Here is a 15,917-nt window from a genome sequence, read left to right as displayed (position 1 = left end):
ATTAAAATGCAACAGATAAATCTGAATTTTGGGTCATGCATCCCAGTGACTAGCAACATTTAGAAAGTAAAAAGTAGTTCAAATTTTAAACAAAAATAGAAACACTGTAGATGATAGAAATATGAAAAAAAAGTGGCCACTAGTAATGGGACACTCTTACCCTGGAAAAAAGATTCTGAATGTCTATGCCAGTGGTTTTCAATCTTTTTCTTTCCATTCATGTACCACTTTAAGCATTCTCTATGCCAAGGTGCTCTGTGTAAGGGATTACTTAAGGTGGAATGTGGGTGGAAAGAAAAAGTTTGAAGACCACTCTTTTAATGGTAACTAATTGACTCGTTCTGTGCAGAGTTTCATAACTCCAAAGGAAATGGGCCAATGACAATTTTTCTCAAGCAAAATACTTCAGTAACAATTGGGTCTAGAGCAGTGATTCTCAACCTTCCCTTCCCACTCACATACCACCTTAAGCAATCCTTTACTAATCACAGAGCACCAATGGCATAGGGATTACTTAAAGTGGGGTATGTGAGTGGAAAGATAAAGGTTGAGAACCATTGGTCTATGCGATCAATATCTCTCATATAACTTTATAAATTCTATCAGGTCTCCCCCAGCCTCTGATATTCCGGAGAACACAACACAAGTTTGTCCAACCTCTCCCCATTGCTCATACTCTCTATTTCAGACAACATCCTTGGAAATCTCTTCTGTGCACTTTCTAAAGCCTTCTTCCTGAAATGAGAAGACCAAAATTACATACAGTATTCCAAATGTGGCCTAACCACAATTATATATAGTTGTAATGTGACTTCCTTGTTTTATTTTGCTCAATGCCCTATACAAAGAAGGCAAACATACCATACACTAATACTCTAACTACTTGGTTACCCACTTTCAAGAAGCTATGGACCTGAATTTCTCAATCTCTCTGCACAACATCATTAAGTGCTTCGACAGGCTCGTCAAGAACCATATCAAGCGAGGAGTCACGTGATGGAGTAGTGGCCGGACGGTGAACTCCAGCCCTCTCCAGAAAAGTCGGGAAAAACAAGAAAAAATACAAAGGCACAGAAATACAAGTTAAAGAAAAGTGAGTATAAAGGTGGAAAGAAGATGGAGACAAAAGGAGAAAAATCAAAATCAACGGAAAGAAGAGAGGAAGAGAAGACAACGGAGGAAAAAGGTGAAGGCCTTACCTGTCCGAAGAAGCCCGCTGTGGAGAGAAAACCCCACTACCTCAGGTCGGTAGAAAGAGAACTACAACAATGGCTCACAGAGCCGAGTAAAAATGCGCAACCGCGCATACAAAAAAACACACCGACGGGAGGGGGGACCAGCTGGGGAGTCGATCTCCACAGCCGGCAACGACAGCTGCAGAACACCTGCAGCAAGAAGAGAACACAGAAGACAATGGAAACAAGAAAGAAGAGGAGGAAAGGGCATCAAAGAAACAACAGATGGCCAACCCAGAGGAAGAAGAAGAGGAAGAGTATGGTGAAATAGAAGAAGAAAAGAGAGGCAAGGTAAAGGAGGTACTTGCTCTTGTTAGAGGATACATGGAGTCATTTAAAGAATGGCAAACACAGGAATTCAATGATTTAAGAAGAAGAATAAACAACACAGAAAAGAAAATAAATAAAATGGATATGACCTTAACAGAAATGGGGAAAAAAATGGACAAGATGGAAGAACGGGCAATAGCAGCAGAAATGGAGGTAGAAGACTTAAAAAAGAAATTGGAGGAATCTAATAAAAAAACTAAAGAGACACAAGAATTACTAGCCCAAAAAATAGATATAATGGAAAATTATAACAGAAGAAATAACATAAAGATAGTGGGCCTCAAGGAAGATGTAGAAGGCAAGAATATGAGGGAGTTTATAAAAGAATGGATCCCTAAGGCCCTAGGATGTCCAGAACTACAGCAAGAAATGGAAATAGAAAGGGCACATAGAGCATTGGCCCCTAAACCACAACCACAACAAAAACCAAGATCTATTGTAGTAAAATTCCTAAGATATACTACAAGAGAAAAGGTACTGGAGAAGACAATGGAAAAAGTAAGAGAGGGCAACAAACCACTGGAGTATAAAGGGCAAAAAATCTTCATTTATCCAGATATAAGCTTTGAACTCCTAAAGAAGAGAAAAGAGTTCAATGCAGCAAAAGCGATTTTATGGAAGAAAGGATATAAATTTACACTGAAGCATCCTGCGGTATTGAAAATATTTATCCCAGGACAACAAAACAGACTATTCTCGGATCCAGAAGAAGCACGAAAATTTGCAGAACAATTACAAAAATAGACTGAGGGATGAAGACGGGTAATGAGAGCAAAAATTATCACGATTGATATGTATGTGGGTAAAGACAAAAATAGACTGAGGGATGAAGACGGGTAAGGAGGGTAAAAATGACCACGATTGATATGTATGCGGGTAAAGAGGTATAAGAGTGAATAGAGACAATGGGCATATGTGAAAATATCTGTAATTAGAGGAAAACATAGAAAGTATAGACAAGAATTAACAAGAGAAGGTAATGGAATAGAGAGAATAAGGAGGGAACTAAAAGAGTGACCTTTGTGACATATAAAAAACGAAATCTTTTCTGGGGGGGGCTGGGTGGGGGGAAAAGAGCGGTCACTGCAAAATCAGTTGACGCTTGCGAGTGGATTCGCAAATCCAAATGGAGAGGGGAGATGTGGTTGTCCGACAAGGGATAAAGGGCAACTCAGGAGGGGAAGGGGAGATTGGGGATAAAGAAGATAGAAATAGGAGAATAAGGAAAATGTTGGATGTTGTAGGAATGTTGTCTGGTAAAGAGTTGAAAATAAGAAAACAGAAATGGAAAAGGAGGAAAGGTAATGATGGAAAAACGGAAAGAGAAGATAAACAAAAAATAAAATGGCTACGCTGAACTATATGACTCTAAATATTAATGGAATACATAACCAAATTAAAAGGAAGAAACTACTAAATTTACTGAAAAAGGAAAAAATAGATATAGCATTTGTCCAAGAAACACATTTAACTGAATTGGAGCACAAGAAATTAAAGAGAGATTGGGTAGGACATGTAACAGCAGCATCGTATAATTCAAAAGCAAGAGGAGTGGCTATATTAATTAGCAAAAATGTGCCATTTAAAATAGAAGAGGAAATAATAGATCCAGCAGGGAGATATGTTATGATAAAATGTCAGATATACTCAGAGCTTTGGAATCTACTTAATATATATTCACCTAACGAAGAAGATCAAAAGTTTATGCAAGATATCTTTTTGAAGGTAGCTAATACGCAAGGGAACATACTAATAGGAGGGGATTTCAATCTGAATTTGGATCCAAATATGGATAAAACGGGGAAAAAAATTAACAGGAAGAACAAAGTAACCAAATTTATAAATAAATCAATGCAAGAAATGAAACTTGTGGACATATGGAGGAAACAAAACCCAAAAGAAAAGGAATACTCATACTACTCGACTAGACATAAAACATACTCAAGGATAGACCTATTCCTGTTATCAGCCCACATACAAGGGAGAGTTAGGAAAACGGAATATAAAGCTAGACTATTATCGGACCACTCACCCCTGTTATTGGCAATAGAGCTAGAAGACATCCCTCCAAGAATGTATAGATGGAGACTAAACCCCATGCTACTTAAAAGACAGGATTTTAGAGAATTTATTGAAAAACAATTAAAAATGTACTTTGAAGTAAATACGGAATCAGTGGAAGATAAGTTTATACTATGGGACGCAATGAAAGCATTCATTAGAGGGCAAATAATAAGTTATGCAACCAAGATGAAGAAGGACTATAATCAGGAAACAGAGCAGTTGGAAAGGGAAATAATAAACATAGAAAAAAAATTAGCAATAAAGGAAGATACAACCAAAAGAAGAGAATTGGCGGATAAAAAAATAAAATATGAAACATTACAAACATATAAGGTGGAGAAGAATATAATGAAGACAAAACAGAAATATTATGAACTAGGGGAAAAAACACACAAAATCCTAGCATGGCAGCTTAAGACAGAGCAAACTAAGAAAATGGTATTGGCAACAAGGAAAAAAGACAAACAAATTACATATAATCCAAAAGAAATTAAGGAAAACTTTAGAGAATTCTATGAACAATTATACCGAACCGAAAACGAAGGGAAAGAAGGGAAAATAGATGAATTTTTGACTAAAATTGAACTACCAAAACTACAAATAGAGGAACAAAATAAATTAACAGAACCATTTGGAACAGTAGAAATACAAGAGATAATAAAAAATTTACCAAATAATAAGACACCAGGAGAGGATGGACTCCCAATAGAATTCTACAAAACATTTAAAGACCTAATAATACCGCCCCTCCTGGATGTAATCAACCAGATTGATGAGACACAAAACTTACCAGATTCATGTAAAACAGCAATAATTACAGTGATACTAAAACAAGGGAAAGATCCACTCTCACCAGCGTCATATAGACCAATATCTTTGCTAAACACAGATTATAAGATAATAGCTAAACTATTAGCGAACAGATTAGCAGAACAGGTACCGAAAATGGTAAATTTAGACCAAACTGGATTTATCAAAAAAAGACGCACAACAGACAATATTTGTAAATTTATTAACTTAATTCATGCAGTAGAAGGAAATAAAGCACCGGCAGTAGCAGTTGCTTTAGACGCAGAGAAGGCCTTCGACAGAGTAGAATGGAATTACTTGTTCAAAGTATTGCAAAAATTCAGTTTACCAGAGAAGTATATTAATTGGATTAAAGCATTATATAAGGGACCGTTAGCGAAAGTGACAGTAAATGGACATGTATCAAAGCAATTTAACTTAAGCAGGTCAACGCGGCAGGGATGCCCACTATCACCATTATTGTTTGCGCTAGCTATAGAACCACTAGCAGAATCGATAAGAAGAGATAATAATATAAAAGGAATAAAAATAAAAGACAGGGAATATAAAATCAGTCTGTTTGCGGATGATGTGATAGTGTACTTAACAGAACCAGAACTAGCAATAAAAGAACTATATAAGAAATTGAAGGAATATGGAGAAGTGTCGGGATACAAGATAAACGTAAATAAAAGTGAAGCAATGCCTATGAATAACGCGGATTTCTCAAAATTTAAGGAGGAATCCCCATTCAGATGGCAAACGCAGGCAATAAGATACCTAGGTGTGCAAATAAACAAAAATCTAGGCCAATTATATAAACTCAATTACAATCCACTAATGAAAAAATTACAGGACGATTTAGAGCATTGGAAAGAGCTACCACTAACACTGATAGGAAGGATAAACTGTATTAAAATGAACATTTTTCCAAGGATACTATACTTATTTCAGGCATTGCCAATACAACTGACAGAAAAATTCTTCAAAGAGTTAAAGAAAATAATAAGGAGATTTTTATGGAGAGGGGGGAAACCGAGGATAGCACTAGACAAATTAACAGAATGGTATAAACAAGGAGGCTTACAATTGCCAAACTTCAAAAATTATTATAGAGCCGCACAATTAAGGTACCTATCAGATTTTTATCAAACAAGGGAAAAACCAGACTGGACGAGACTAGAATTAGATAAAATAGGGGAAAAGATACCTGAACACATATTATATAAATGGGACGAAAAATTGGTACAACATAGAACTTCTCCAGTATTACACCATCTCCTCAATATATGGAAGAAGATTCATGTAGAAAGAAATAAAATAAATTACCAAATACCAAAACTAATATTGACGCAAAATAAGCTACTCCCTTTTACAATAGACAACCTTGCCTTTAGAAAATGGGAAAAAAAAGGGATTAAAAGAATAGAAAATTGTTTTTCAGGAAGTAGATTCTTATCCTTTGAACAAATGAGAGATAAGTACAATATAACGGGAGATACAGCGCTGGCATATTACCAACTGAGATCCTACTTGAAAGATAAATTAGGAAGCAACTTGAGTTTACCAGAGGGAAGTAACCTTGAATATGTGATTATAGATACAATGTTAATCAAAAGATTTATAAAAAATATGTATATTAAACTGCAAGAAAAGGAAAATGAGGAAACAAATGGTAAAACTAAACAAAAATGGGAACAAGATTTAAATATAAAGATAAAAAAGGAAACATGGGAGAAGTTATGCTCTGGAACGATGAGAAATACAATAAATACGAGGCTGCGTATGATACAATATAATTGGTTACAAAGACTATACATTACACCGCAAAAGTTAAATAAATGGGACCCAACAGTATCGGATAGATGTTTTCGATGTAAAAAAGAAAGGGGAACAACAATTCATGCAATCTGGACATGTGAGAGAGTAGAAAAATTTTGGGATGATCTCAATCAGATATTAAATAAAATAACAGAAAACAATATACCAAAGAATCCAGAGATCTTTCTCCTAAGTAACATAAAAAATAAAGAATTTGGAATTGACTTGGAGGATGCACAAAAAAGATTTGTTAAGATAGCCCTAGCTGTAGCAAAAAAATGTATTATGTCAACCTGGAAATTGGAAGATAATTTGAAAATACAACAATGGTATATAGAAATGAATAAATGTATTCCATTAGAAAAAATAACATATAGTTTAAGAAATAATATTGAAATATTCGAACAAGTATGGGAGCCTTACATTAAATACAATAGCGAAAACCTACCGGGAACAAACATTACCTAAGTTGATGGAAGGAGAAGAGAAGAAAAGAATGGACTCAGTAGAATTTCTGGTGTATTTTTGTTGAATGACAACATTGTCTAACTGAATTAATGCAACCTAGATTGTATAACTAAAATGGATGAGAGGGGGGGGGGATGGGGGGGTGGCTTGGGAGGAGGGAGGGGGGAGGGAGAAAAAGTCACTGTAAATGTGTGGAAAAGAAAAAGTGTATATCATGGCTATTGTGATTTATGGTGTGAAAAATAAAAAATTTAAAAAAAAAAAAAAAAAAAGAACCATATCAAGCTCTGCTGTCCCTGGCACTAGATCCCCTGCAGTTTCATATACAGACCCAACCACTCTATGGATGATACCATTGCCACAGCCCTCCATCTCACCCTCACCCATTTGGAAAACAAGGACTCATATGTTCGAAAGCTGTTTATTAATTTCAGTTCAGCATTCAACACTGTCATACCACAGTACCTGATAAGGAAGTTAAACCTATTGGGTCTAAACACTTCCCTCTGCAATTGGATTCTCGACTTCCTGTCATGATCTCAGGCAGTCCGAATCAGAAACTGCACTCCCAAGACCATCACACTAAGCATGGGAGCCCCCCAGGGCTGCATGCTTAGTCCACTCCGCTGACCCACAACAGTGCAGTTAAACACAGCTCAAACCACATCATTAAGTTCGCTGAAGACATGATCGTGGTGAGCCTGATTAGTAAGAATGACGAGTCAGTGTACAGAAATCAGGTGCAGTCACTAATAGACTGGTGCAGCCAACAATGTCATAATCTGTTCTAAATCTGTATGAGTCAATTTTGAAAATAAATTGTAAAATTTATTCAGATATTTGGACACGTGAATATTTATGCACCAAATGTTAATGATGAGATGTTTATTCAAGAAGTTGTTTTTTTAATTTAGCACAATCTTTTGATCAAATTATGATTGGAGGTGAAAAAACAAAAGAGATCATTGTCAACTTCAGAAGGGCCCAGGGAGATCTCGCTCTGCTGACCACTGACAGCTCCACCATTGAGGTTGTCAAGAGTATCATGTTCTTTTGGCGGACTCACCTGGTCCCTTAACACCAGCTCCATAGCCAAGAAAGCCCAGCAGCGCCTCTACTTCCTGCAAGGCTGAGGAAAGTTCATCTCCCACCCTCCATCCTCACTACATTCTACAAAGGATGTATTGAGAGCATCCTGTGCAACTGCATCACCACTTGGTTTGGTAGCTGTACCTCCTCGGACCACAAGACTCAGCGGAAGTCAGAAGAAAAAATCATTGGGGGCTCTCTTCCTACCATGATGGACATCTACAATACTCGATGCAGACGAAAGTTAATAAACATGCCCTATACATAAAGGATTCCTTGAGAGCAATTTAAACAAAAAATATTGTTTTTAATTCACTTGGGACTTTGGTTGGCCAAATAGTGCCCCTAACATGTAGTTAAAACACCTCATGGGAAAAGGAAACTCTAACTGAACACCAATCAGTAGCTTTATATCATTGCTTTTAAATACTCAGTTATGAAGCTTCAGAGACATTTTAAAACTTCAGACTACAAAATTGTAATATCATTCAGTTAGAAGAAACAAATTCCTGAAAACTTCTACTTGGCAGTTATATGCAGAGTTCGACAGCAGACATGAAATTCACCAGTGAAATATGGCCTGTAAATTCAGAGCTTCCACTCTAGCTAGCTAGTCTCAAACCTGATAACATTTGCATGCAAAACTACCAGCAAAGCACAGCAAACTTTTTATTCTTTATTTAACTTTGTTGAGGAGATGAGAATTAATTTCGTTATGTTTTATGTGGATGGGGTCCTGCTACATGAGCTTGGATGGTAGTGAAATGAGATGGCTAATTTAAAAATTGCAACATTTAATGTGAATGGGCTCAATAAACAAATTAGAAGAAAGTGAGTGTTAGCTTATATTAAAAAAAAACTAAAGGTAGATGTTGCATTTTTGCAGGAGACACATTTATCCAAAAAGGAACATCAAAAATTAAAGAAAGATTGGGTTGGTCAGGTTTTTGTTTCTTTTAATTCAAAATTTGTCATTTAGTTCAGATTCTGTATATGAGTCAGAGGGAAGAGTTTTGATAATAAATTGTAAAATTTATTCAGATTTTTAGACATGATCAAATTATGATTGGAAATTATTTTAATTGTTGTTTAGATCCTTTAGTCGATAAATCTAGTAAAATAACATCTAAAACAAAGATGGCTAAAAAATTGAGATTTTTGATGAAGGAAGTGAATTTGATTGATATATGGTGGAAATTAAATCCGAAAGAGATAGATTATTCATATTATTCAGTTCAATATGATATTTATTCTAGAATTGATTTTTTTTTGTTATTAGATCAGTTACAAGGTAATGTGGATTGGTTGAATATAAGCTTAGAATTTTGTTGGATCATTCGCTTGTTTTGTTGACATATACAAAAATGGAAAAAATGAATTCTACATATTGTTGGAGGTTTAATCCTTTATTATTAAACAATTCTGAATTTTGTAATTTTATTACTGAACAAACACAACAGTGTTTAGACATAGACAGTCAGTGGATAGTAAATTTGTATTATGGGATGCATTAAAAGCATATTTGAGAGGTCATATGATTAGTTTTACATCTAAACTTAAAAATACTTAGAGAAAGAAAGAAATAGTTTGGAAAAGGAATTATGAAGAAATCTATTGGAAAAGGGAAAAAAATCACAATTGAACTCAGAAATTGAAATATTATACATTACAAATTTATAGAATTGAGCATTTATTGCAAAGATCTAGACAGAGATATTATGAATGAGGGGAAAGGGCACATAAAGTGGTAGCATGGGAGTTAAAATCTGAACAAGCATCTAGGTTAATAAATGCTATAGAGAAAATTCAAGAATCTCATCAACCTCAAGATATTAATGAGGAGTTTACAGAATTTTATAAGAAATTATATACTTCAGAAGTTGAGCAGGATCAAGATAAAATTGGTAGATTTTTAAGTAAATTGTGATTACCTTTTTTAAATGATTGGATGAGAGAGTAATTGGAGATGCCAATAGATATTAAGGAAGTATCTTTAGCTCTTAAATCAATGCCCAATGGTAAGTCTCCAGAAGAGGATGGGTTTACAACAGAATTTTATAAAATGTTTCAGAAGTTATTATTACCATTGTTTAGTGAAGTATTAGAACAAGCTAGAGACACAATTTTTACCAGATTCCTTTTCACAAGCTATTATTACAGTTATATTTAAGAAAGACAGAGACCCTTTGAATACAGGATCTTATAGAGCAATTTCATTATTAAATGTTGATTATAAACTTGTGAGTAATGTTCTAGCCAATAGATTAGCTCACTTTTTACCAAAGTTAATTTATATTGATCAAGTGGGATTTATTAAAAATCATTATTTGGCAGATAATATAATTAAGTTAATTAGTTTAATTAATGTCTCACAGGAGAAATCCAACTTATCAATAGTCTTATCATTAGATGCTGAAAAAGCATTTGATAAAGTCGAAAGGTGTTTTTTTATTTAAGGTATTGGACAAATTTGGATTGAGGCAATATATAAACAGCCTATGACTAGAATTGTGACAAATGGACTTTTATCTGAATCTTTTAGGTTAGAGAGATAAACTAGACAAGGTTGTCCTTTGTCACCTGCATTATTTGAATTGGTGATAGAACTTTTAGCACAGTTAATAAGGCAAGATAGTGAGATAAAGGGTATTAAAACATTTCTAGGTGAATTAAGATTAATTTATTTGCTTATGATGTTTTGATTCATTTAACAGAACCAAGAAAGTCATTGAAAATTTTACAGGATAGATTAAGGGAATATGGGGAATTATCTGGGTACAAAGTTAATTGGGAGAAAAGTGAATTGATGCCATTGCCTGATGCAGATTATTCTTCTTGTAAAGATGTTATAAGAGTTAAATGGACTGATCAAATTAAATAATTAGGTATTAAAATAGATAGACATATAAATCATTTACATGCATTAAATTATTTACTGTTCTTTTCTAAAATTAAAAATGACTTAATTAGATAGAAAGACTTACCAATAACTTTAATAGGTGGAGTGATCTGTATTAAAATGAATATATCCCCAAGACTTCAATATATTTTCCAATCTATTCCATGTAAAGTACCTAAGAATTTTTCTAAAGATTTTTATGTAGTAGTGAGAAAATTTTTATGGGAAGGTAAAATGGTAAGGGTAGCTATTCAGAAATTAAATTGGAAATATGAATTAGGAGGTTTACAACATCCAAATTTTCAAAATTATTATAAAGTTGCTAATTAAAATTTATTAATAGAATGTTTGATTCTGATAATTTATTAATATGGGCAGATATAGAGTTAAAATGAATTAATGAAAATAGAAGGGATTAATTTGTATATAAATGGAAAGAAAAGTTGTTATATTTGCATAAGTCACCAATATTGTCTCATTTGAGAGGAATATGGGAGAAAGTGAATAAGGAAATTGGTACTCATGGTAAAATATCTAGATATATTCCTTTGTATCAGCTTTTTCCCTTCACAATTAATATCATCTTCTTAAAATTTGGGATCAGAAAGGTATTAAGACAATGAATAATTGTTATGAATTAAGTCATTATCTTTCATTTGAGATAATGAGAGAGATCTATCATCTACCAACCCATACACTTTTTTGTTATTATCAAATTAAATCGTGGCATGACTTTTATGGAAGATATTTGGAGCTTCCAAAGGAATCAAAATTTGAAATGTTAATTCGGGAAGGTGGAAAGAAAGGATTTATATCTGAAATGTATAAATTACTGCAACAAAAAATGCTTAAGATAGATTTACAAAAGTCGAAATTAAAATGATAAAAGGATTTAAGGGTGGAATTTAGTATAGATCACTGGCAAACTATTTGTAATAGAGACTTGTTCATTATAATTTTATACATCAATTATATTTAACTCCAGAATGATTAAAAAAATATAATTTGATATCTTCTGATTTGTATTTTTGATATCAGAAGGAGAAGGGGACTTTTTTGCATTTAGTATGGACATGTGAAAAAATTAATTTTTTTGGTCTAGGATTAGAGAATTTTTACAAGATGTTTTTCAAATTAAACTTTCTTTGGATCCATTAATTTTTTATAATTAGTGATACAAATACAGTTTGTTTGAAACTTGGTCTGGATAAATTTCAGGTGGCTTTTTTTCAATTAGCGCTAACAGTAGCAAGGAAGTGTATTACAATTACATGGAAAGATCAAATAGAACTTAATTTGCAAAGGTGGCATTCAGAATTGAGATCTTGTAATCCTTTGGAGAAAATAACTTATAATTTGAGAAATAAATATTTTGTTTTTAGTAAGGTTTTGAGCCCTTATTTGGAGAATATGGATTTAAAATTTTAAAGATCTGAACCTGTATGTGGCAGGACATCCCCATCACATGATGATTAGTTATTTCTCCTCAACTTTTTTTCTTTCTTTTATTTTAAGGGTTAGTGGGGTTTTAGAGGTTAAGGGATAGGATGTTGGCAGAGGGGGGTACTTTTCTTTTTTCTATTATATAGACCATGTTTGTTTTGAAGATATATTTTGTTAATTGTTTGTATGATCAAGGTTGTTAAACTTTAAATAAAATATTCATTAAAAAAAAGCAAAGCACAGCAACTTTAGGCTTATAAAATAATCAATAAAAATGCACAAGTGAATAAATATGAAAGTTACTACATACTATCAAGTAAAGCTACTTAATGTTTGCCACAAAGTCTGCTTACATTACTTGCAAGAACAGATGCTGCCTGCAATTGTTTGAAGGAAGCACTCTCCTGAGGATTGAATTGATGTCTCTTTCCTTTGATCTCTTTATTAAATTTGTCTTTGTAGTTAACCTAGAACAAAAAATAATAATGAAGATGTAAATCCTACACCTCTCTGAACAAATCTAAAGGTGCCAAAAATGCAAAACCATGACGTAAAATTCAAATAAGCTACATCATATGTTATGTCCGATACAATTAGACTTGAGGTACTTAGTAACACAAATAGCAAACAATAGGTATTGAATTGTATGAGGAGCCTAGCACAAAGCTGCATTGCCACAGCACGGGTATCAAAAATCGTGCTTTTGCAAAACTAGATTGTGATTTTGTTACAACAATTCATAAGATGGGAACAGAAAGGTCGTAGTGGAAGTAAACAAGCCAATTCTCTTTGAACAGTTGTTGATAAGTCAGCCATGGATACTTCTGTAAATTCCTCTCCAATGCACTAAAGAATGAACCCTCTAGTACCTTATGAGAGGTTTGCAATCTATGGGTGGGGAAGGGAATTACAACAGCACTGAGCATTGCTGCAATTCCTTGCCATTAAGTTATCAGAATCTACCCCAGCACACGGTGCTGAATTTCCAGGACTGTATTAAAAACACAATGCTGGAGAAACCCAGCAAGTCAAACAGTGTACTTTATACAGCAAAGATAAAGATACAAAACCAACATTTCAGGCTTGAGTCCTTCATCAAGGTATCATTCATCAATTATACCGTGAAGGGCTCAAGCCATAAACGCTGGTTTTGTATCTTTATCTTTGCCATATACAGTACACTGTTTGACCTGCTAAGTTTCCACAGCATTGAGTTTTTATTTCAATCACGGTGTCTGCAGATTTTCATGTTTTACTCCCAGGTTTGCATGTTTCTCTAAAATGTAAATTTTAACTTGTCATTCAAAAACACTCATGAGAAGATACATATTGTCATTTTTTTAGCATTAAGGCACTCCTGAGGAGTTCTTAAGTTTCATTTCTTAAACCGAAGAACTAAGACAAGACCTGATTTTTCTCATAATCCAAGTGGGAATATGATCTTTTAGAAAAAAATTGAATTAATGTTATATCAACCAACAGTCAACATCTTGTGCAAGTAGAGGGAAATTAACAATGAACATTGTGCTAATTATGGTATTACAATGAACTCTGTGAAATTATTTTGAAGACCGTAGCCAAATATGTACATCTGACATAACTCCTTAAGTGATTAACTTCTAGCAACTTCTTTGTCTCACGAAATTGCACAAACTGGAGTAATGTAGCTAATTTCAAGTGTTAATATAGAAAACACATTAAAATAAAAATATATACAAGTATGAACAATAGCATAGATTCAAATTTTTTGAGAATATTTGATCTAAACTACATCTTGCCATTTAGTGAAGCAAAAAAATTCATGAAAATATTTTTTTAATTGCTCTCCTGCTCTAATACTTTTCTACATGCCTGCATATATCAAAGTTGACTGTGACAGAGTATATAGATATGTTTTTGGGAGATAAATTGAGAAAGGTTTGTTAGAGTAGGTTACATACAAACACTTTAAAACAGATCTTATTTGAAACACTGGAGCCCTGCTAATGCTAGACATATCATCTCCACAGCGTTTGCAAGAACTTTGGAGAGTGCTCAAGAGACTTCACTAATGTATTGTTGTTTACAGAAGGCAACAGATGAAAGATCTTGTTGGAGCCTCAGATTGTCTGGAAATGTTCTATGAGGGTCATGTGATTTTTTTAAAGCAGAGAGAGTGTCAAACAGGCTTTCTCTCACAGAGAGAGAGAGAGAGAGAGAGAGAGAGAGAGAGAGAGAGGGAGAGAAAGAAAGACACAGAGATCATTTCTATAGTGTTACAGCCAGTAACAGAAGTTGGGACTGGAACAGGACAAGCTGGCAAGCTTGTGGAAAGCCCCATTTGGAAGATGGCCTGGTCAAAACCCTTGTGGTTCATGCAAGAGGAGAGGACTGGCTGTCTAATGTTTCATTTGGAATAAGAGAAACAAAAAGGAACTCTGAGAACCTGAATGAAAGAGATTATCATCTGGAGAAACCTGAAGGGGCAAGTTTCATCAGTCAGCAAGACACTGAAGGGGCTGATGGAAGTACATCAGTTGTGGATGTCCTGGAACAACAAATCTCTCTCTGAAAATGACACGAACCTTCTTGAGCGGTAATCATTTACCTTTCAAGCACCAAAGCCCGGTGAAATTTAAAAATGTTAAATTCTGTGCACAGTATAAGAATTGCCTGCAACCAGTGAACTTGGAGGAATGGGAAGTGAGATTGGACTGTGTACCAAAGAACATTTCTGAACTTACACACACATTACATGCATGTGTGCTTAGAATTAGAAGGGGGTTAAGTTAGGTTAAGTAAGTCAATCGTGATAAGTGAAAGTTTGATTCCACATTGACCACCGCCAGTGGGCTGATAACGCCTCAAACCGTGCATCTTGGCGCCTCACAGTTTGGCGGGCAGCAACCTCCTTTGAAGAAGACCGCAGAGCCCACCTCACTGACAAAAGGCAAAGGAGGAAAAACCCAACACCCAACCCCAACCAACCAATTTTCCATTGCAACCGCTGCAATCGTGTCTGCCTGTCCCGCATCGGACTTGTCAGCCACAAACGAGCCTGCAGCTGACGTGGACTTTTTACCCCCTCCATAAATCTTCGTCCGCGAAGCCAAGCCAAAGAAGAAGAAAAGAGATTCTATCTTCATGTTTAAAAATAATTAAAAACACCATTTGTCTTGGTGAATATCTATTGCTGCTGGGATTTGGGGTCCTTTGGGTTTGAAACATTACTAATACTGAATTGATCAGTTCTGATAAAATATCATTGACTTCTTCCACAACAGTGTTATCCCGACCTGAGTTGTGGTCTGTCTTTAGCTTCAAATATTTCTCCATATTCAGATTAAAAAAAACATAGCAAACAGAAAAAAAGTGATAAGTCATAATAAATTAATGGAGATGGATAGATTTCCAGATATTCAGGGGTGGGGGTGGGGTGTATGTGAGGCTATCACAAGAAAATTGCTTTGAGGTAAAATATCAGCCTTGACATTTTTGAACAGAGGTGCAATCATGAGACATTGGCCAACTCCAGCTTTTATTTGTTACGTTTTTAAACGGTCAATTCATTTGCATTGAAAAGGATATCAGCGGTTTCTTTCTTTATGTTACCACATTTACATTTATTCTACTCCACATCTCATCTTAGCAAGAGCATTGTAACAATAAAACTTGCCTCAATCACCCTCGAAAATGTTTTGGAGAAACTGTATGAATCAGTTCAATTGTGGCCAAATGTTTTAATATACATCACTACATGTTGTACACAGTATACCTGCCTGAAATTATTTTTGAGAAGT

General features: G+C 34.5%; 2 protein-coding genes across 4 annotated transcripts in view; both read right to left on the bottom strand.

Annotated features, from left to right (window-relative positions):
• The window catches only part of nebl (nebulette), a 379,969-nt gene that overhangs the window by 71,641 nt on the left and 292,411 nt on the right, over positions 1-15,917 (bottom strand). The window lies entirely within an intron of this gene.
• LOC138751820 (nebulette-like) overlaps positions 1-15,917 on the bottom strand; it is a 101,694-nt gene that overhangs the window by 34,645 nt on the left and 51,132 nt on the right. Inside the window, exon 8 of the mRNA XM_069914654.1 lies at positions 12,492-12,605. Coding sequence (XP_069770755.1) covers positions 12,492-12,605 — 114 coding nt within the window. The remainder of the gene's footprint in view (positions 1-12,491; positions 12,606-15,917) is intronic.

This window comes from Narcine bancroftii, chromosome 1 (genome assembly GCF_036971445.1).
Source record: "Narcine bancroftii isolate sNarBan1 chromosome 1, sNarBan1.hap1, whole genome shotgun sequence".
In the NCBI taxonomy this organism is placed as follows: domain Eukaryota; kingdom Metazoa; phylum Chordata; class Chondrichthyes; order Torpediniformes; family Narcinidae; genus Narcine; species Narcine bancroftii.
The sequence above is the reverse complement of the archived record's forward strand: the minus strand, read 5'-3'. Positions and strand labels throughout refer to the sequence as shown.